Source organism: Peromyscus eremicus, chromosome 8a (genome assembly GCF_949786415.1).
Source record: "Peromyscus eremicus chromosome 8a, PerEre_H2_v1, whole genome shotgun sequence".
In the NCBI taxonomy this organism is placed as follows: domain Eukaryota; kingdom Metazoa; phylum Chordata; class Mammalia; order Rodentia; family Cricetidae; genus Peromyscus; species Peromyscus eremicus.
In genome coordinates, this window is record NC_081423.1 from 78,386,387 (window position 1) to 78,407,559 (window position 21,173).

A 21,173-nucleotide genomic window follows, 5' to 3' on the forward strand; every position below is an offset into this window, starting at 1 on the left:
AGTCCCCTCCCCACCCTCCCCTACCAGCTGCAGTACTGATGCTCATCTGACTAGAACTCAGCTTCCAGCAGCCCTAACTACCAGCCACACTGTAGTCTGAACCAGGCTGTAACTTCTCCAGGCAAGGACACTGGCTATTCATGTTAATTGACTCTACACAACAGAACCGAACAAAAATGTGTGGACGATGGTGATACTAGAAATGATGTTCTGATCACATCATTTCATCTTTGTGTGTGTGTTTGAGACAAGGTCTCTCTGCATAGCCCTGGCTGTCCTGGAACTCATCATGTAGACCAGGCTGGCCTTGAACTCACAGAGATCTGCCTGCCCCTGCCCCCGAGTGCTGGGATTAAAGGCGTGTGCCATTATCTACTTTTATTTTCACATGTATATGGGAAGGGGGGCCACGTGCTCATGGAGGTCAGAGGACAATTATGAGAGTCACTGCTCCCCTCCCACCATGTGGGTCTCAAGGGATCAAACTTGGGGTTGTCAGGCTTGGCAGCAAGGGCTTTACCCAGAGCCACCTCGATGCCTCCAGCAACCATTCTCGTGATGGAGGAGGGTACCAGTCAACATCTTCCTTATCATCAGCTCAGATGAGTGAGTGAGTTGCTCTCTGTGCAGATGCTTCATAAATGGGGTGGGGATTCCGTGCTTAATAACTGTTATGTCATCTCCCCTGCCCTGATCAGGGATTGGCCCATTGTAGGAGTTTTCCTTTCCTGGAGTCGCTTGAAAATAAACACACTGAGGCTTATATTAATTACAAATGATCGGCCAATAGCTCAGGCTTATTACTAACTAGCTCTTACATTTTAAGTTAACCCATATTCCTTATTTACACTCTGTCACGTGGCGGTACCTTTATTAGCATGGCACGTTCATCTCCTGCTCCCTCTGCATCTGGCTGGTGACTCCTCTCTGCATCTGGCTGGTGACTCCTCTGACTCTGCCCTTCCTCTCCCAGGATTCTCTCTGTGTCAGGCTGTCTCACCTAATTTCTTCCTGCCCAGCTATCAGCCAATCAGCTTTTTATTAACAATGAAAACAATACATATTTACAGTATACAAAGATTGTTCCACAGTAGCCCATTTCTAAGGTCTTCTAACTGAATAACTCAGTAACTGAGCTATCCATATCCCTTGCTCCAGCTACCAGCTGGTTTGCTCCCTGCTCCTCTCGTTAGAGGAGTCTGTCTTTGGTATCCCTAATGGCCAGTCCTACAGTTTGTGTTGCCCACAGCCAATCTGTTTTGTTTATTGGGTTTCCTGTTCCTCAAACTTCTAAGTGGAACACTGCAGATAGTTCTTGAAGTAGTGGAGAGCTAGCTTGAATTGGACCTGAGCATTGGTGTTGGCCCGGTATGTGTTATAAGACTTCTCCATGGCAGCCATCTCTGGATCCTTCTGTGGTTCCGGTGGCTGGTGCTGTACAGTCACCTCTGGGCACGAGCCCACCAACAGGCTCCCCAGCCCATCAACAAAGAACTCTGCAAAGAGAGGAGGAACGGGAGACAAAGGGAGCTGCAGTCAGCCAGGCTTCCACAGCCACGCTTGAGGGAGCACCTGGTTCCTAACCACAGGGAAGGCCGGCATCTTGTGGAGCCGCACACTTGGCTCCAGAGAGTCCTGGAGTTGGAAGGGAAGAAACAGATAACCTCGTTTCCCCATTAGGAGTGTGAGCAGAGGTTCCAACGGGTTCCATTAAATGGTACTGTGAGTTCTGGAGTGGAAGCGGGAGGGGGGGGGTAAGTCACCAGGTGCAGTTTTAGGTGGCGGAGACTTTCTGAGAGAAGAATGTGAAGCAGGGTCACGAAGAGTAAAGGACAGAGCTTGGGGAAAGGAAGTGGGGTGTCTCCAATGGGCAGAGGCAGCCTAGGGGAGACACAGAGAGGTGAGGGCGGCAAGAGGGACCATGAGCTCCATAGTCTGGGGGCGGAAGGGGAAGGAGATCCCTGGTGTAGTGAGAAGGGGTTTCCGAGGAGGGCCCCTCCCCACTCCCTGCCTCACCCCTCCAAACCTCGCACCTGAGTGAGCCACTCGTTGTAGGCGAGGATCGAAACCAACTCTTCGGAGTTGTTCTGTGTGAGCCAAGAAGAAGTTTACGACACCGCTGGTCACCACGCATCTGGGGAAGCCATCGAGGGCCTGGAACCCTCCCCACCTCTGGTGAAGACAGCCCCCTTGCTCGCTCTGCTCCAACAACAGCCTGAACTGGAATGCATTTCCCTGCACGCTGCCACCAACCTAGTCAGCAAACAGAAACCGGGGCCTGAGCAGGGTCAGAAGTGATCCTTCTAGGAAGCCTCACTGGACTGCCTCCAGTAGAAGTTGCAGTCTGTGGATCTAGCCTCCAAAGGACCCTCGGTGGCTCTGCCATGTGGCCACAGCTCTTCTCATACTGCTGCTGGGTCCTTTGGATCATTGAATCTCCATCTCCACAAGCACATACAAATGTGTATACACATATGTACATACTTGCTTTGTAGCTCAGGCTGGCCTTGAACTCCCAAGTTCTGCTTCCACCTCCCAAGTGCTGGGATCGCAGGCATGCACCACCACACACAGCTAATATTTGTATCTTTAGGGTTTGTTGTTATTGTTGTCTTTGAGATAAGGTCTTATTCTGTAGACCAGGCTGGCCTCAAACTCACAGAGATCCGCCTGGCTCTGCCTCCCGAGTGCTGGGATTAAAGGCGTGCACCACCACCGCCCGGCTCCATTTGTATTTTTATATTTAAAACAAATGTTGTGGAGGATGTAGAGATGTCTCAGAGGTTAAGAGCACTTGTTCTTGCCGAGGACCTGAGTTATGTTCCTAGCCAGCACCCACAGGGCAGCTCACACCCATCTGTAACTCCAGTTCTAGGGGATCCAACACCCACTTTTGGCCTTTGTGAGTACCAGGCACATTCATGGTGAACAGATATAGATGCAGGCAAAACAACTCTACACATAAAATAAAAATAAATCTAAAAAGAATTTTTTTCTCAATTTTTTTATTTTTTTATTTTTTTATTTTTTTTGGTTTTTCAAGACAGGGTTTCTCTGTGTAGCTTTGCGCCTTTTCCTGGAACTCACTTGGTAGCCCAGGCTGGCCTCAAACTCACAGAGATCCGCCTGGCTCTGCCTCCCGAGTGCTGGGATTAAAGGCGTGCGCCACCACCGCCCGGCAAAAGAATATTTTTAAATGTTATGACTGAACAAGAACACAGTTCTCTTAAACTTCATATAGTCCAGAAAAGAATTAGAAACGACATATAAACATGCTGGTTTTTTTTTTTAAAGATGTATTTATTTATTATGTATACAGTGCTCTGTCTGCATGTATGCCTGCAGGCCAGTAGAGGGAGCCAGATCTCATTACAGATGGTTGTGATCCACCATATGGGTGCTGAGAATTGAACTCAGGACCTCTGGAAGAACAGCCAGTGTTCTTAGCCTCTGAGCCATCTCTCCAGCCCCAACATGCTGTTTTAAAAACAGAACAATTGTGAACTTTTTAGCGTGGGGTACAAAACTTGCTCAAAGAGAGCAATCAAGGGGTCAAAAGCAGAACTCACGTGCTCTCGAGGCGAGCTGTGAACCCCTCTCCTGCCTCATCTTTCCCCTCTGCTCCTCCCTCAGACACTGACATTCCTACGTAGCTAGAAGATTCTCCAGTCCTGCCTGGGCCCTGCGGTCCCATGGCCTGCTTATAAAATAATCACACAGAGGCTTAATATTGTTTATAATTGCTTGGCCATTAGCTCAGGCTTACTACTAACTATCTCTTACACTTAAACTCAGCCCATTTCTGTTAATCTATATGTTGCCACGTGTTCCGTGGCTTTACCTGTGTGCCATTACATGCTGTTCCTGGACAGTGGGCTGGCATCTCCTCACTCAGCCTTCCTCTTCCCAGAATTCTCTTTGTCTGCTTATCCCACCTATCCTTCCTGCCTGGCTACTGGCCAATCAGCATTTTATTTATCAACCAATCAGAGCAACACATTTACAGCATACAGAGTGATATCACCCCATCATTCCTATTTTCTCCATCTCTCCTCATCACTACAGACTGCAGCTGGCTGAGCTTGGCCATTGTCCCTTACCACATCCAGTTCCGTTTTCTCCAGGACATCCACCAGTACCTCAATCTTGGTTTTGTTGTCGAAGAGAAAGTCATCATCCACCCAGAGGACATATTTAGTGTTCACCTGTGAGATGGCCAGGTTCCTACCAGCAAACCAGCCCTGCAGGTGGCATGGGTTGAATCAGCAATTGTCATCTGGGGGTAGGGTTTCCTGAGTTCTCAGTGGCCAGGCTGCCTCCTATCATGGGGGATGCTGGAATCGGTGAGGATTCCATAGTTCAGACAGGCCAACAACTGCTGGGTCAAAGAAGTCGGTGCCTCAGGGAAACATGGCAGGGACAGTGACCTTCTGAGGTCATGACAGACCACTGATTCAGAGACTGAGACAAAGGGTGGGAAGTCCCTCTTTGGTCCAGTGGCCTCTGGGAACAGACTGGAGCCCCTTCTTCCTCCTGGGAGATGTTGGTTTGGGGAACATCTGTTACCAAGGATAACTTTCCCTTTTCTATCCTTGGGGGAAGATGGGAAGGAAAGAGGGAGGAGAAGAAAGAGGCCTTAACGGGGAGGGTAGCTTGGCGCAGTCACAGGGAACAGAAGTCTGTTGTTACCCCTGCACACCACAATCAGATGTCAGCTCCCGTAAGTCACTTATAAGAACCCCATCAATTTCCACACCAAACGGGTGAAGATGGAGTAAACTAACACTTAGTTAATGTGGAAACGTGAGATTGATACCATTTCCCTCTGCATGTGAACAGAGAAGCCCGGCCCCTCTTACCACAGGACGCTGCTCCCTAGAGGAGACTATGAATGCAGCTGAAGCTGGGGCTCTCCTGTTTTGGAAGCTAGGTGTCCCCAGGCTGAGGGAACGTACCTTCCCGAAGGGCATGGAGTAATACTCCACGTAGTCATCTTTAATTTCCAGGGGCTCCTTGCTGTCATCGGCCACAATCACCGTTAAGTCTGGGTAATATTTTCGAATACTCTGCAGCAGGATCTTAAGCTTGTGGGGACGGAGGAAAGTCTTGGTGGCAATGGTCACCAGGTTCCTGAGCTTCCTCTCTAGAGAAAAATTTAAAAGTGGATGCTGGAACTGGACTCTGGATTTGCTCTGTTCAGATGGGTTTTGCTTTGCTTTGTTTTCTGCCAGGCCAGGGACTGAACCTAGGGTCTCATGCATGCTAAGCAAGCATTTAACAACTGAGCTACACTGATGGCTTCTTTCTCCTCTGACCCGGTCAGCGTTGGGGACCTCAGGCCTTCTGTACACAGGAAGTGCTTAATTAGAGTTTGTCAGCTGCACTGGGAAATAAAGACATTATAATGTACAATGGTGGTCTTTCTTTGGACCACCAGCTCCCATATAATGACACAGAGACTTTTTATTAATTATGAAAGCTTGCCAGTCATTGATGGCCCACACCTTTGATCCCAGCACTCAGGAGGCAGAGGCAGGCGGATCTCTGTGAGTTTGAGGCCAGCCTGGTCTACAGAGCAAGATCTCGGACAGGCACCAAAACAATACAGAGAAACCCTGTCTCAAAAAAAAAAAAAAAAAAGAGACAAAAGAAACAAGCAAACAAAACAACAACAAAAATAATGAAAGCTTGGCCTTAGCTTAGGCTTGCTTCCAACTAGCTCTTTTTTTTTTTTTTTTTTTTTTTTGGTTTTTCAAGACAGGGTTTCTCTGTGTATCGAACTCACAGAGATCCGCCTGGCTCTGCCTCCCAAGTGCTGGGATTAAAGGCTGTGCGCCACCACCGCCTGGCCCAACTAGCTCCTATAACTTAAATTAATCTGTTTCTATTAATCTACATTCTGCCATATGGCTTGTTACCTCTCTTCAGTACTGTAAGGCTGACTTCCTCCGCATCAAGCTGGCAAATCTTCCCCCCACCCCCACCCCACCCCCACACACTCAGATTCTTCCCCCTAAGTTCCTCTCTCTCCCCAGAAGTTCCACCTATCCTCTCTTGTTTGGCTATTGGACATTCAGCTATTTATTAAACCAATCAGAAGATGTCTTATGTAGGTGAGGTAGAACAGAGACACATATTCACACAGTGTATTCGACTATCCCACAACAGTACAAGGTTACCCAACTGGGTGAAATCTTTTCACCCCTGCTTGGCTTTACCATGCCAATTTCCTGCTGTCTGATTCTTCATTTTCTGTTTCTCTGTTAGCAACCCCTTGTGTCCTGCTTCCATCTAAATACTAGAAGTCACTTAAGGGGTTCCAGAGGAAAGGTTCTCAAGCCTAGGAAGAGAAGAAGCGGTCTAAAGGACTCAAGACCTACCCTTGCCATCACTTCTAGGAAGAGCTCCCTAGGAGAAGTCCCCTGGCCTCTGTCTCAGGAAGGCACAGTTAGAAAGAAGTCTACCTGAAGACCAGAGGACCTGGAACAGGTTGGTCACTTTAAAACATGTGATTCATAAAAATAAACAAATTAAAAAACCCACACAGCTTGGAGAGGCTGGGGAGATGTTCAGTGGTTGAAACACTTGCCACTCAAATGTGAAGTCCCCCCAAGTTCATATCCACAGAACCCTCATATATGCTGGTGGAGTGTGGTGACATGCCTGTAAATCCAGCCTCAGAAGATGGATTCAGGCAATCCCAGAGTAAGCTGGCCAGGGAGAGAGTGGCTTTGACAGACAGACCCTCTTTCAATAAATGAGGTGGGACAGTCGTGGAGGATGATTCCAGACATTAACCTTGGATCTCCGCACGCACATCACATGCTCGTGTACACATGTTCATGTGAGCCACCTATACACATCTGTGCTGACACACATGTACACATGTACACACACAAGTACAACATATGTACACATAAAAATGGAAAAAGGAAAAAAGCAAAAAGCTTGGCAAAGAGAAAAGAGTCAGTTTTTCCACGGAAAAGATACAAACAGCTGGAGCAGTGAGCACCAGGTTCAGTTCACAGTACCTACCTGGTGCCTCACAACCACTTGTAACTGCCCTCTTCTGGCCTCCATGGGCACTAACTGAGCACATGGTGCACATACATATATGTAAGCAAACACACACACACACACACACACACACACACACACACACACACACACAAATACATTTAAAACAAAAGATCTGCCGGGTAGTGGTGGTGGTGCACACCTCTAACCCCAGCACTTGGGAGGCAAAGGTAGGTAGGTGGGTCTTTGAGTTTGAAGGCAGCCTGGTCTACAGAGCAAGTTCCAAGATAGCCAGGGCTACAAAGAGAAACCTTGTCTGGGGGGGGGGGAGATTCAATATTCATTCATAATAAAAATTCTTAGCATGGAAATGGAAAATTGAAAGCAGAAAGGTAAATAATAATGGAAACAGAAGGAAGAAGTGAGGGTTCTTACCCCGAAACACCTGCCACACAGCAACATGAATGGCACAATGCTAGAATGTTCCTAAAGCCAGGAAAACTGCCTGCTACTATTATTCAACATCATGGTGGAGACTGTAGCCAAATATAACATGACATTGCTGTGAAGTGACACCATGACCAAGGCAACTTATAAAAAAAAGCATTTAATTCGGAGGCTTGCTTATAGTTTCAGAGGGTTAGTTCACGACCATCATGGCAGGGAGCATGGCAGCAGGCAGGCAGGCATGGTACTGGAGCAGTAGCTGAGAACTTACATCCTGACCCACAAGTTGCAGGCAGAGAGAGAGAGAGAGAGAGCTCTGAGACTGGGCTTGGCACAGGCTTTTGAAAACTCAAAGTCCAACCCCAGTGACACACCTCCTCCAAGGCCACACCTCGTAATCCTTCCTAAACAGTTCCACCAACTAGGGACCAAACACTCAAATACATGAGCCTATGGAGGCCATTCTCATTTAAACCAGCACACCAAGAGAAAGAAACAATTGTAAAAATTGGGAAGAGATGATCCTCCTCATCGTTTGTCTAAGGAGGATGCATGTTTCAAAAGTCACTGAGAAATGAGCTGAGATTCATTCCCGCCACACACACACCTCACCAAACTGTGGCATGCTCCCACCACCATGAATCCTTCTGAGATCGTTAAGTGTGATTGTCAAGTTGATAGAATTTGAAAACATCTAGGTGTTTCCAGACAAGTTTAACTGCGGTAGGAAAATCCACCCTGAACGAGTGTCACTATTCCATAGGCTGTGGCCCTGGACTGCATGAGAAGCAGAAAGAAGGTGGACACTGGTGTTTACTCCTTTCTGCTCCTCTAGTGCAGGCACAGGTGACTGACTGCCTCGCACTCCTACACATACCTTCCTTGCTGGGACGGACTGAACGCTCAACCTATGAGCCAAATGAACCCTTTCTCCCTTAAGCTGCTGTTGTATTTTGTAACAGCAATGAGAAAAATGACCTTTAAAGCCATTAGCCAAAATAAATCTTTCCTTCCTTTTGAGTGGGGGGAGGGAGAGAGAGAGATATCAAGCACTAGGAATTGTGGCCCACACCTGCAATCCCAGCACTTGGGAGGCAGAGGCTGGAGGATGGTGAGGTCAAGACCAGCCTAGACTGTGTACCAATACCCAATCTCACAAAACAAAGAGCAAAATCACTAAAAGAACAAATGTTTACAGACTCAACATTAAAAAAAAAAAAGTCACTCGGGACCGGGGTGACGGCTTGGTGGACGAAGCAAAGCACCTGTTGCACAAACATGAGGTTGTGAGTTCAAATCCCCAGAATCCATGTCAAGCTGTGCTCAGTGGCCATACCTGTAATTCCAGTGCTCCCAAGGTGAGATGGGAGGTGGAGACAGGAGGATAGCAAACAAAAATAAGACACAGCTTCAAATAAGGTGGAAGGCAAGGATCACACCTGAGATTGTCCTCTGAACTTCATATTCCCACTCTGGCTTGGCTGTGTGTGCATGCGTGTGTGTGTGTGTGTGTGTGTGTGTGTGTGTGTGTGTGTGTACACAATCACTAATTGCCTGTAATCTCACCACTAACAAGGTTGAGTCCAGAGGATTACCAGGCTGGTCTGGAATATGGAAGAAGGGATGAAAACGTGACTCTGTTGGTAGAGTGCCTGCCTAACACACCCATATTTCTAGGTTTGATCCCTAGTCACTGCGCATGTTGGTGCATGCGTAAAATTCCAGCGCTTGGGGAAGTGAGGCAGGAAGCTCAGAAGTTCAATAGTATTCTCATTCCCAACTCTATACATAGTTTGAGATCACCCTGGGCCACAATGAGATCTTGTCTCAAAAAAGGGCTGAGGTGATTGGAGAGATGTCTTAGCAGGTAAGAGCATGCAGAGGACCAGAGTTTGGTTCCCAGCATCCACATCAGGTGGCTCACAACCACCTATACCGCCAGCTCTAAGGAGATCCAACCTCTGGCCTTTGTGGGCACCCATACACGTGTGTGCACACACACAATTAAAAATAATAAACATGAATTATAAAGAAAAAATGATCCCTCTGTCTTAGTTATTTTTCAAGTGCTGTGAAGAGACACCATGACCAGAGCAGCTTATACATAAATCATTTACCTAGGGGCTTGCTTACAGTTTCAGAAGGTGAATCCATGACTGTGGTAGTTTGAATGTAATTGGCCCCCATAAGCTCATAGCGAGTGGCACTATTGGGAGGTGTGGCTTTTTTGGAGTAGGTATGACCTTGTAGGAGGAAGTGTGTCACTGTGGAGGTGAGCTTTGAGGTCTCATATATGCTCAAGCCACATCCAGTATCTCAGTTCACTTCCTATTGCCTGCATAAGATGCATGACTCTCAGCTACCTCTCCAGCTTCATGTCTGCCTGCATGCCACCATGTCCCACCATGCTGATAATGGACTGAACCTCTGAACTGTAAGTCACCCAATTAAATGTTTTCCTTTATAAGAGTTGCTGTGGTCATGGTGTCTCTTCATAACAATAGAAACCCTAACTAAGGCAATGACCATCATGACTGGGAGCAAGACAGCAAGCAGGCAGGCATGGCACTTTAGAAGTAGCTGAGAGCTTACATATTTTTTTAAAGATTTATTTAATTTTATGTGCATTGGTATTTTGTTTGCATGTGTCTATGTGAGGTTGTTGGATCCCCTGGAACTAGAGTTACAGACAGTTGTGAGCTGCCATGTGGGTGCTGGGAATTGAACCCAGGTCCTCTGGAAGAGCAGCCAGTGCTGTTAACCTTGAGCCATCTCTCCAGACCATTGTATTCACAAGTGGAAGCAGAAAGAAAATGAGACTAGGTCTGACATGCACATTTGAAGCCTCAAAGCCCACTCCCAGTGACACACTTCCTCCAACAAAGCCACACCTGCTAATCCTTCCCAAAACAGTTCCACCAACTAGGGACCAAGCATTCAAATATGTGAGTCTATGGGAGCCCTTGTTATTCAAAGCACCACACCCTCTGACCTTCACCCAGCCTGATGAAATCCTTGAGTCCCAAGGACAAGAAGCTTACCAGGTCCAGGGTCATACAACTTGGGTACAATAGGTTGGTTGATGGTCACTGGAAACTTGGCCACTGAGGACATGGACTCCAAACTCACTGGAAGGAAAAGAAAGGTAAGAGCCCAGGTAGTGTGACTTCTGATGAGACCCTGCTGCCCTGAGGAAGCCAATGAAGCCAGCAGCTGCAGGGAGAGTCCCAGTTGGGAGGAGACTGAGGACCCATGCAGCAGGCTGGGCATCCTGGCTCCTGCCTGTGCATTCCTGGGGCAATAAGGACATGCTGCTGGAATGGGCTGGAGATTCAAGGATCTGGATTAAGTTTGATTCTGCCAAGAGCTATCTGAAATAAGTCCCTCCCTCAGTTTCTCCAATGACAAGACCAAGACAGCATTGTCCACTGCACCTTGTCACAAGGGTCATTTTCTGAAGGGTGGAGGATGCGCACTATAACTATGGAAATAATCTGAGACATCCAATCCTCCTGAGTCCACCTCCCACATGTTAGGGTTTTAGGCATAGCACCCCCATGCCCAGTTTTAAGTAGTGCTGGGGCTCGAACCAAGGGCTCTGTGTATGCTAGGCAAATCCTCTACCAACTAAGCTAAATTGTTATTTGCTCATATTGCATTTTCCCCCTGTTACTGTGCTATGCCAGCTACTCAGAAAAGAAAAGAAAAAAGAAAGAAAGACGAGGATACTTTCAACTGATGTAGATAGGAACTGAGGCTGTCCTGAGGGTGACGAGATTTGTTCTCCCAGGAGTTTCTCTAATGGGGGTGTGGAGAGAGACAAGGTCCCAAGGGGAACTGGGAACATCCTCTCTTTCCAGGAGTGCTCAGGACAAGGTATTGATGCACAGGCTGGTCGGGCTGGTTGCCTTCTCAACGGAAGCTGAGGCAGCTTTAGAAGCTGCAGAGAGGTCATCAAAGCAGGTAAAGGTGCTTGCTGCCAAATCCGGTGACCTGAGTTTGGTCCCTGGATCTCTCCTTCTCACACAGTAGAAGGAGAGAACCAACCTTTACAAGGTGTTGTCCAACATCCATATGCCCGCTGTGGCATGTCCATGCCCCCCAATAAACAACTGAATGGAATTTAAATAAAGACAAATAAATATAAAAGTTACAGAGAATGGCTAACAGAACTAGGTAAAGTTGGCCAAGCATAGGGATGTACGCCTATAATCCAGCATTATGGAGGCTGAGGTATAGGAACTGATTATTTGAGGCCAGCTCAGGATACACAACAAGATCCTGCTGCAACAAATGAACAGACAAGTAAACAAACAAACAAAAATAAGCTGAGTGTGGTGGTACACACCTACAATCCCCAAACTTGAGAAATGAGGACACGAAGACCTGGAGTTCAAGACCAGCCAGCCACAACTACATAAGAGAGTTTGGGATATCCTGGGCTACATGAGAGCCTGTCTCAAGAAACAACTAGGCTAGGGGTGTAACTCAGTTGGTAAAGTGCTTGTGTACCACACAGGACATCCTGGCTTTGATTCCCAGCATTGCATAAATCTTATTGGAGGTGCCTGTCTATCATGCCAGCACACAGGAGGTGGAAACGGAAGGGGCACAAGCTCAGAGTTCGATGTCAGCCTGGGATCTCTGAGACCCTCTATCAAGCAAAACAAAATTCCATCAACTATAGAAAGAATCGGATGGTGCTAAGGTTCGGATCAGTGTCCCCAAAGGTCCACATAGTATAGGTATAGGCCACTGTGGTGACACTGGGGGCTGGAGCCCTTAGGAACTACAGTCTGATGGGAAATGTTCAGGTCCCCGTGGGCATGCCTTTAAGGTAACAGCAGGGTCCACTTCCCATCTCTTCTGTTCCTGTCTGCTTCCCAGCTTGAGATAAGAGGCGATATTTTATCATACAGCTCTACCGTACTATGCTGCCGCGCCACTAGCCAATAGCAAAAGGGCCAGCTTACCATGGACTGGAGCCTCCAAACCTGTGAGCCAGAGGAACTCTTTCCTTCTCTGTGTGATCCCAAGTATTAGCTAGTGACAGGACAATGACTTGGTGTCTGCCATACGCAAGGCGAGCAGTGTCAATGACCTTTCTCAAGTCACTCCATGGGGTCAGTAGCAACAGGGGACACTATTGGGGGCTATAAATAGGAAAGTAAATGTCTAGGCTTAGAATCTGGCACACAGGAAGAATCTTTGGAGCAGGCTGGCTTCACGGAGGAGGAAGGTTTTGAGAGGGATTTGGTGCTTTGTTCCAGCCCCCTCAGCATTTTGCAGTCGGAAGACAGATTCTCACCCATGTCCACCTTGTGAAGCTGGTACACCTTGCTGGTGTATGTCACATGCTGAAGGATGAAATTCAGGAGCTTCTGGTCACTGGTGGAAATGGTCAGCTGCTTCTGGCCTCTGCCCTGCACCACACTGTCTGGGACATCAGCAAGGGTGTTTAGTGTCCCCAGAGAAGCTCTCAGGGTGACCTGGGGGTAGCATTAAGAGTACTCATATTATTGTGTGGCTGCCAGTTACCCCCATCCATCTCTAGAGGTTCTTTGTCCTATCCAATGAAACGTTATAGTCTCCCAACCTCCAAACCCCGATTCTAAGCGCTGGGGATGGAGAAAAAGCCATTCACAGGAAAGGCAAGTACCGAGGATGACCAGCAGGGGGCAGAGCACCCAGATGGGAGAGACCCATCAAGAGCTGGGACAGGATAAGGCTGGTTGTAAAGGGAGTAGATGCTTCTTCAGCTATGGCCCTCTCCCTCACCTCCAAGACCTAGAGACTCATGGATTTAAAGGACTCATTTCTGCAAACATCTTTATCTTTGGGTTTATGGGACACTGTTCAAGACTTTTAAATTATTCTCCTCTTTCTCCTCCTTCCTCCTCCTCTTCATCTTCCTCCTCCTCATGCCCCACCCCCTCCCTCTGAGGTCTTACTGTGTTGCTCAGACCATCCTTGAACTCCAGGGCTCAAAAGATCTCCCTGCCTCCTGCCACTACCTCCCTAGTAGCTGGGGTCACAGATGGGGTCACAGATGGGGCCACTTTTGCCACTATTGATTACTGTTTGTCAATCACTCTGCCTCCTCTTCCCTCCGACATTCAATACGAGTTTCCCAGGACTTGGTTCTGGGTCTTTTTCTCTTATTGTAGCCAGAGGATTTTTATCCATCATCCATTTTCAAGTGGTTTCAAAATGTTTATCTCAGCACAGCTTGGTGGCACATGTCTTCAGTCCCAGCACTCTGATCTGTGAGACTGAAGCTAGCCTGGTCTACATAGCGAATTCCCGGCAGTCAGGATGAGGTAATGAGAGACCTTGCCTCAGAAAAAAATAGCGAGACAAAATGTTTGTCCCTGGCTCATCCCCCTGCCTTCACCCTGGGTGGTGGCTTGAATGAGAACAGCTCCCAAAGGCTCATAGGTTTGCATATTTGGTCCCCAGTTGGTGGAACTGTTCGGGAAGGATTAGGAGGTGTGGTCTTGCTGGAGGCAAGGCTTTGAGACTTCAAAAGTCTCCTACCGCCAGGCAGTGGTGGCACACGCCTTTAATCCCAGCACTTGGGAGGCAGAGCCAGGCGGATCTCTGTGAGTTCGAGGACAGCCTGGTCTACAAAATGACCCTGTCTCAAAAAAACAAAAAGGAAAAAAATAAAACAAAAAAACAAAAAAAAACCCCAAAAACAAAAACAAAAACAAATACAGAGCAAGTAAGGCAAAAAAATAAAAAATAAAAAAAAATGTACAGTTTGAAGAGAAAAAGAGCAAGCCAGTGAGCAGTGTCCTTCCACGGCTTCTGCTTTCTGCTCCTGCCTTGACTTTTGACGATGCACTGTGATGTGGAACCATATCGGAAATAAGCTCTTTTCTCCCCAAGATGCTTTTGGATGTGGTGTTTAGCACAGCAATAGAAACCCTAACCAAGACACCCTGCCAGGAAGGCTCGCATGCAACTCAAACGTAGTATATTAAAAACTAAACCACTGGGCTGGAGAGGTGGGTCAGCTGTACAATCATGGGAAACAGAATATGAGGCCCGGGACCCACATGACAAGGTGGGCATTCTGTGAAAGCCTGTAACTCCAGCTCTGAGAGATCACATGGCTTTTCCGGCCTCCGTGCATATGTACATGCACGCACACACAGACACACAGACACACACACAGACACACAGACACACACAGACACAGACACACACACACACACACACACACACACACACACACAGACACACACACACAGACACAGACACACACACACACACACAGACACACACACACAGACACACACACACACAGACACAGACACACACACACACACAGACACACACAGACACACACAGACACAGACACAGACACACACACACACACACACACACACACACACACACACAGTATTAGCCAGGCATGATGACCTGAGTTCAGTTCTCAGTACCAAAAAATAAATAAACAACCGAACAAACAAACAAACAAACAAAATGTGCTAAATCATTTCATTACTAATAGAAACCGCTGTTGTAAGCCCATCACCCCCTCTCACCCAGTGTAGAAGGCACTTGCTTCCATTCCAGCTCTCAGGTGCCCAAAGAGTGGCTTTTTTTTTTTTTTTTTAAGACAGGGTTGGCTGTCCTGGAACTCGGAGTGCTGGATTAAAAAGGTGTGGGCCACCACCACCAGCCAAGAGTGGCCCTTCTTGCTCGGCTACACCGGCAGCCCACATGGGAGCAAGTTCTGCCCATTAGTTCTACCTAACGATGCTGCAGCTGGAAGCAAGCTTCTCTCCTCCCCACAACCCTAAGGGCTCCCTCCACTCTTTTCTCTGGTGTCTGCAATAGCCAGGCATCTTTGTGGGAAACCGACTGGCTGGGTGGTACCACTGCTCCTGCCGAAAACTCGGGCCACTCAACGGATAATTCTCTGAGAAGCAAGTTCATAGACCATGAGGGTAAGAAGCATTCAGCCACACCCACACCATAACCAGGCACAGACAAGCACATAATAGAAGGGGCTAGAGGCATGGCTCAGTGGTAGAGCATTTGCCCTGCATGTGTGAGGGTTTAGATTTCATCCCCAGCACACTCACAAATACATGAATCACAGTTATGAGAAAAATGATGGGGATAGGATGGGAGGGCTTGTGTGGGGGACAGAGGAGGCCTCTGAGGACACAGAGCAACTCATTCACCCCCGCTCCACCCTCCAATCAGTCTCTGGGGATGAAGGATGCAGATCCCACTTAGAGCCGAGACGGCACAGCGGGTAAGAACACTTGTGTAAGTATCAGAACCTGGATTTGAGTGCCCAGTTCCCACATAAAAAAGTCAGGCAACCCCCAAAACCGAAGAAAATAAATAATGAGGCTGGAGGGTCGTGGGGGCTGGCTAGCTGTCAGTCTCGCCAAAACACAGTGAGCTCCCCAGAGTCTCAAGGGAGCAGGGTGGAGACCCTATAGGGGAGGACAGCTTCTCCGGCCTCCACACTCTTCCCTGTGTACGTACATCTGCACACACACTCCCAGCCTCATTTCCCAGGGCCCTTTTGCAGGTCCTGGATGAGACTATACCTCACCCATCAGACATCCCACCCTAAGACCTCAACCCAGAGCTGCGCTGGGAGGGGGCGAGGCAGAGCACCCCGGGGAAGGCGGAGCACCCTATACTTTTGTTGTCAGAGGCCACACAGGCAGCAGCCGTGGAGGCGGCGGCCGCTTCTGCCTAAAGCAAAACAACCACGGTGATGGCTGTGAGCTCTGGGTAGCTTTGGAAGTACTCCCTGCAGCCACGCCAGTGACTGCAAATCCATGTGTGATTATGGCTAATCAATAGGGCTTGGCTGAAGGCTGAGATCAGCCATAGCTGTGGGGCAGTGCCAAAAGCGCTGGGCTGGGGACTCTTACCTCATAGACTGGGGCATCCGGCCCTTCATACCGGAGGCCTGAAAGACACAGGAGGGACCCAAAAAACAAGTCTGAGAGAACACTGACACCCCCTAGTACACTTCCCTACCCGACTCCCACATACATCTGGAGAGCCCACCAAGTGTCATTTTCTATCAGACAGTTGACCTACCCCAGTCCCCATTCCCAGGGCTGTGGGATGGCTCCATGGTCTCAAACCCACACGGACCTAAGGCTTCCTGTGCTCACCCTCAGCTTTGGGTTCTGTGAACTCACACAGTCCCTTCCAGATGGCCCTGCTACTGAAGGGAAAGCAACAATGGAGTATGGTGATGTTTTGTTTGTGCTCTAAAAAGTAAAGCTTGTGCCGGGCGCTGGTGGCACACGCCTTTAAGCCCAGCACCTGGGAGGAGGAAACAGGAAGTGATATGGCTGGGTGGAGACAGGAGCTCCGGCTTTTCAGGCTGAGGATTCCTAGAGCTAAGAAGTCTTTCTAGTGGCTGGCTCCTTTATTTCTCTGATCTCCAGGCAAGTTTTATTTGTTAGAGCACAAACAAAATATCACCACAATGGAGACATAATGAATGACCCTTAGACGAATCTGGGGAGAGTCATACTCTCAGAAGAAGAAGTATAACTTGCCAGGAGGTGGGAGAGGGGATGTGATGGCTAAAGCTAATTATCAACCTGGCAGAATCTAGAATCACCTGGGAGAAGGACATCTGGGCATGTCTGTAAGGTAACGAGAAGACCCACCCACTGTTAGGCGGCACCATTCCCTAGGCAGGGGATTCTGGACTGTGTGAATGGATAAAATAAGCTGAACACTGACCTGCCTGCACCTGTCTGTTGCCCTCTTCTACTGACTGGCCACACACATAATATGACTAGCTGCTTCAGGCTCCTGACGCCTTGATTTCCCCACCATGACAGTCTGTAAACTGGAACTACCAGGTAAAATAAACCTTTCTCCCCTGAATTGCTTTTTTTGTCAGGGTGTTTATCAAAGCAAAATTAAGACAAGGGAGTTATTGGTAAATGATTATAACGTTTCAGTGTGTGTGTAGAGTACACATTGCAGTAGAGTGCTTGCCTAGCATGCACAATGCCTTGAGTTTGATCCCCGGCACCACAAAACCCTGGGCATGGCTGTGCAAGCATGCATTCCCAGTACTCAGGTAGTAGAGGAGGGAGGGTCATAAGTTCAAGGCCATTATCTTACATAGTGACATGTGGATTTGGAGGCCAGGCAAAAACAAGTATGTATCTGAGCAAAGTGACCGTTGAGTGCTCTGTTCTAAAGGAGACATCTCTACACCATCCCCTCTGAGGATCAGGAAACCTCACAGAAGAGGAGGGGGGAAAGCCTGAGAGTCAGAAGGTGGAGAGCAGTTCTGTACAATGCCGTCTTCGGGATAGGATGTGGCCTTTTTTGTCACGGACTCACAGCAGCTGTGGTTACCTGCACAAGACCCAGCCCATCAAGGATGGAGGAAGAGCTCATGAGGCCACACCCATCTGTGAGAAGCTATCCGCAGTTAATGGTTGGACAAGGGGAGATAGTTTCTTCAGTGGTATAGCTGCTCGAATAGTAGTACGTGACACCAATCCTACAAGCACACCATACTCTTGCAAGCAATCCTAATAAACTCATTGGGTCATATTTATTTATTTTTAATTTTATAATTAATTTTTTTATTTCATATGTATGAGTGTATTTTGCCTACATGTATGTATGTGCAGGGTTTTGGTTTTGCTTTTTCGAGACAGGGTTCTCTGTGTAGTTTTGGTGCCTGTCCTGGATCTCGCTCTGTAGACCAGGCTGGCCTCAAACTCACACAGATCCACCTGGTTCTGTCTTCTGAGTGCTGGGATTAAAGGGGTGCGCCACCACCGCCTGGCTTGTCAGAATATTTTATCTACATAACAGGAAACAGACAAACAACAAAATGACCCTCCAAGGCTCTCAAATTATTTGTGACAGTGCTCCTTGAAACTACTAAGCGGGTTAAGCAATTTAATACTATTTCATTCAAAATAAAAAACACACAACAAAGCCGGGCAGTGGTGGCGCACGCCTTTAATCCCAGCACTCGGGAGGCAGAGCCAGGCGGATCTCTGTGAGTTCGAGGCCAGCCTGGGCTACCAAGTGAGTCCCAGGAAAGGCGCAAAGCCACACAGAGAAACCCTGTCTCGAAAAACCAAAAAAAAAAAAAAAACCACACACACACAACAAACAAACCGGAGAGATGGCTCAGCAGTTAGGAGTGCTCGCTACACAATCATAAGGATCTGAGTTCAGGTCCCACAAATGCCTGTTATCTTAGATCTGAGGGGTGCAGAGACAGGAGGATTGCTGGCACTTGCTGACTTCCAGCCTAGCAGAGAATTATGAACTCCAGAAAACCTGCCTCAAAAGGAAAAGGCAGAGGTAACAGAAGGCATCACTAACACGGTCTTCTGGCCTCCATACACATCTACATGTATTCATGTACATATATACTCACACAGACACACAGAGATGCATAAATACTAAGTATTTTTAGATAAACAAAAATCAAGCAAATGTGTGTCTGTGTGGTTTTGTTTTTGTTTGTTTGTTTTGTTTTGTTTCTTGAGACAGGGTTTCTCTGTGTAGTTTTGGTGCCTGTCCTGGATCTCACTCTGTAGCCCAGGCTGGCCTCAAACTTACAGAGATCCGCCTGGCTCTGCCTCCTGAGTGCTGGGATTAAAGGTGTGTGCCACTGCCGCCACCCAGCGATGTTTTTTTGTTTGTTTGTTTGTTTTATAAACGAGTTACCCAAAATGTAAAATCATTTGTAAATGGCTACACAAAATCATTACCAGGGTTAAGGGTATAACTCACTGGCATGGTACTTGTCTAGAAAGCCTTGGGTTCAACCAACAGTGCTCTCCCTCCGGGCAAGATTTATTAGTTATCTCACAGGATGTAATTAAGTGTGACTTCAGCTTGAAGGGAAGGCTGGCAAGCAGTAGAGGAGGAGGTTTAGCTGTCACTGGGCCAAGGGGGCTGCTTCTCCTTCCCCTTGTTCCGTCGGGAAGGCTCGGCCACAGATCTGGTACCTGCCTGCCTTCTGTCCCGGGCACTCACTCTCATCTCCACCTGTTAGCAGTGTGAGTTTGGATAATTTGGGTCTCGCTCACGGAGACTCGCTGGATCCCGTGTGCCACTGTCACCCAGCTCAACTCAGGTCTTTTCCATGGCTCATGGCAGGGGCTGTTTGCCTCTGGATGCCAAGAGCCCATAGCAAGGAAGGCATTCACCAGATGGTCCGGAGCCCACCCACCACTTCTGCGGGGAAAATGCGCATATTGCTTGCGGTGTCTCCTGGCCTTGCTGCACTTGGCTTTGAAAAAGCAGGCGATGGAGAGGCAGGGGGATGCATAAAGACCCCATGAAGGGCTAGTTTTCTTTTTGTTTTGTCTTTATTGTTTAATCTTATTTGCTTTAATTTGGGGTGCTTGGTATGGAGGTGTGGGGCTAAAACTGTGTAGCCTCAAATTCCTGATCCTCCTGCCTCAGTCTCCTGATGTGTGAGTACTGGTGTGTGCTGCCACCCTGAGCTTGGAAAGGAATTTAATTGTTATTTCAGTTTACATTTTAAATTTTTTTATTTTGTGCATAGGGAGTGTGTGTGTGTGTGTGGAGGGGTACATGCATGCCATGGTTCATGTGGGCAGGTTAGGAGCCTGAGGAAGCTGGCTTTCTACCATGTGGGTCCTGAGTATGGACCTCAGGTGGCAGCCCTGGCACGGGCACCTTGCCCTGCCGAACCACTCCCTCTTCCTGCCCTACGAGGGAGTTGAACCAACATAAGTATTCTTTTCAGAACATCCTCCCTGGAGATAGGCTCATCAATTCGCTCTTGGTGCTAGAGGACCTTTGAAAGCCAATTATTCCTTAAGATCCCCCCCAGAGGCCCACAGAACTCCAACTTCCATGTTACCTTAGAGCCACAGGGAATCTGCAGCTACAAAGAGAGATTCCAGGTTGTGTAATCAGGGAGTCTAACAGAATGAAATCCTGTGAGGGCCCACAGAGGTTCTCTAGTGAGACCTTACTCAGGGTCAGAGAATCTGGGCTTGCTTTACCCAGCAGGGCTGCATAATGGGATGATTTGGCCACAGGCGTGGTTACCAGGTGTTCTGAAGGGTCTACACTTGGCTGTATGTTGTGCTTTGATCTTGAAAGGGGGAGGTCTTTTGCCTCACCCCTTGGCATTGTATAAAAAGCCCTTTGGAGCCAGGCGGTGGTGGCGCACGCCTTTAATCCCAGCACTCGGGAGGCAGAGCCAGGCGGATCTCTGTGAGTTCGAGGCCAGCCTGGGCTACCGAGTGAGTTCCAGGAGAGGCGCAAAGCTACACAGAGAAACCCTGTCTCGAAAAACCAAAAAAAAAAAAAGCCCTTTGGAATAAACCTCAAGGCGAGTAGGTATTGACCCAGGGCCCTCCCGAAGCTATCCTGTGTCTCTCTCTTATTGTCTCCTTTTATCTTTCTATCTAATACTTCCTCATTCCTCTCTCCTCCCCACAAGAACCCTTCGAAAGGTGGGAGCTGGTTTCCCACGGACTCCCACAAAGTCCCACAAGCTTCCTGCGTTGTGCCAAGTGCTCAAGGACACCCAGTGAATGACTGGCTGCAGCCTTTTAGGACACAGGTGTACCTACCTGGGATGAGAATTGTGTGCAGGGGAATCACCTCCACTCCATGGACTGGGTATCCAAAGGGGAGATTGGGTGGAGCCAGCAGAGGTGGTGGGCGAGGCAGCCCTTTTCTTC

At 48.2% G+C, this 21,173-nt stretch overlaps 1 protein-coding gene across 1 annotated transcript in view; it reads right to left on the bottom strand.

Annotated features, from left to right (window-relative positions):
- Nucleotides 1-928: 928 nt before the first annotated feature.
- Nucleotides 929-21,173, bottom strand: part of B4galnt2 (beta-1,4-N-acetyl-galactosaminyltransferase 2) — an 82,803-nt gene continuing 62,558 nt past the window's right edge. Inside the window, exons 4-11 of the mRNA XM_059271603.1 lie at nt 21,063-21,169; nt 16,374-16,411; nt 12,773-12,953; nt 10,506-10,592; nt 4,956-5,143; nt 4,101-4,241; nt 2,034-2,253; nt 929-1,496 (exon numbers count right to left, since the gene is read on the bottom strand). Of these exons, the coding sequence (XP_059127586.1) occupies nt 1,291-1,496; nt 2,034-2,253; nt 4,101-4,241; nt 4,956-5,143; nt 10,506-10,592; nt 12,773-12,953; nt 16,374-16,411; nt 21,063-21,169 (1,168 nt within the window). The 3' untranslated portion in view covers nt 929-1,290. The remainder of the gene's footprint in view (nt 1,497-2,033; nt 2,254-4,100; nt 4,242-4,955; nt 5,144-10,505; nt 10,593-12,772; nt 12,954-16,373; nt 16,412-21,062; nt 21,170-21,173) is intronic.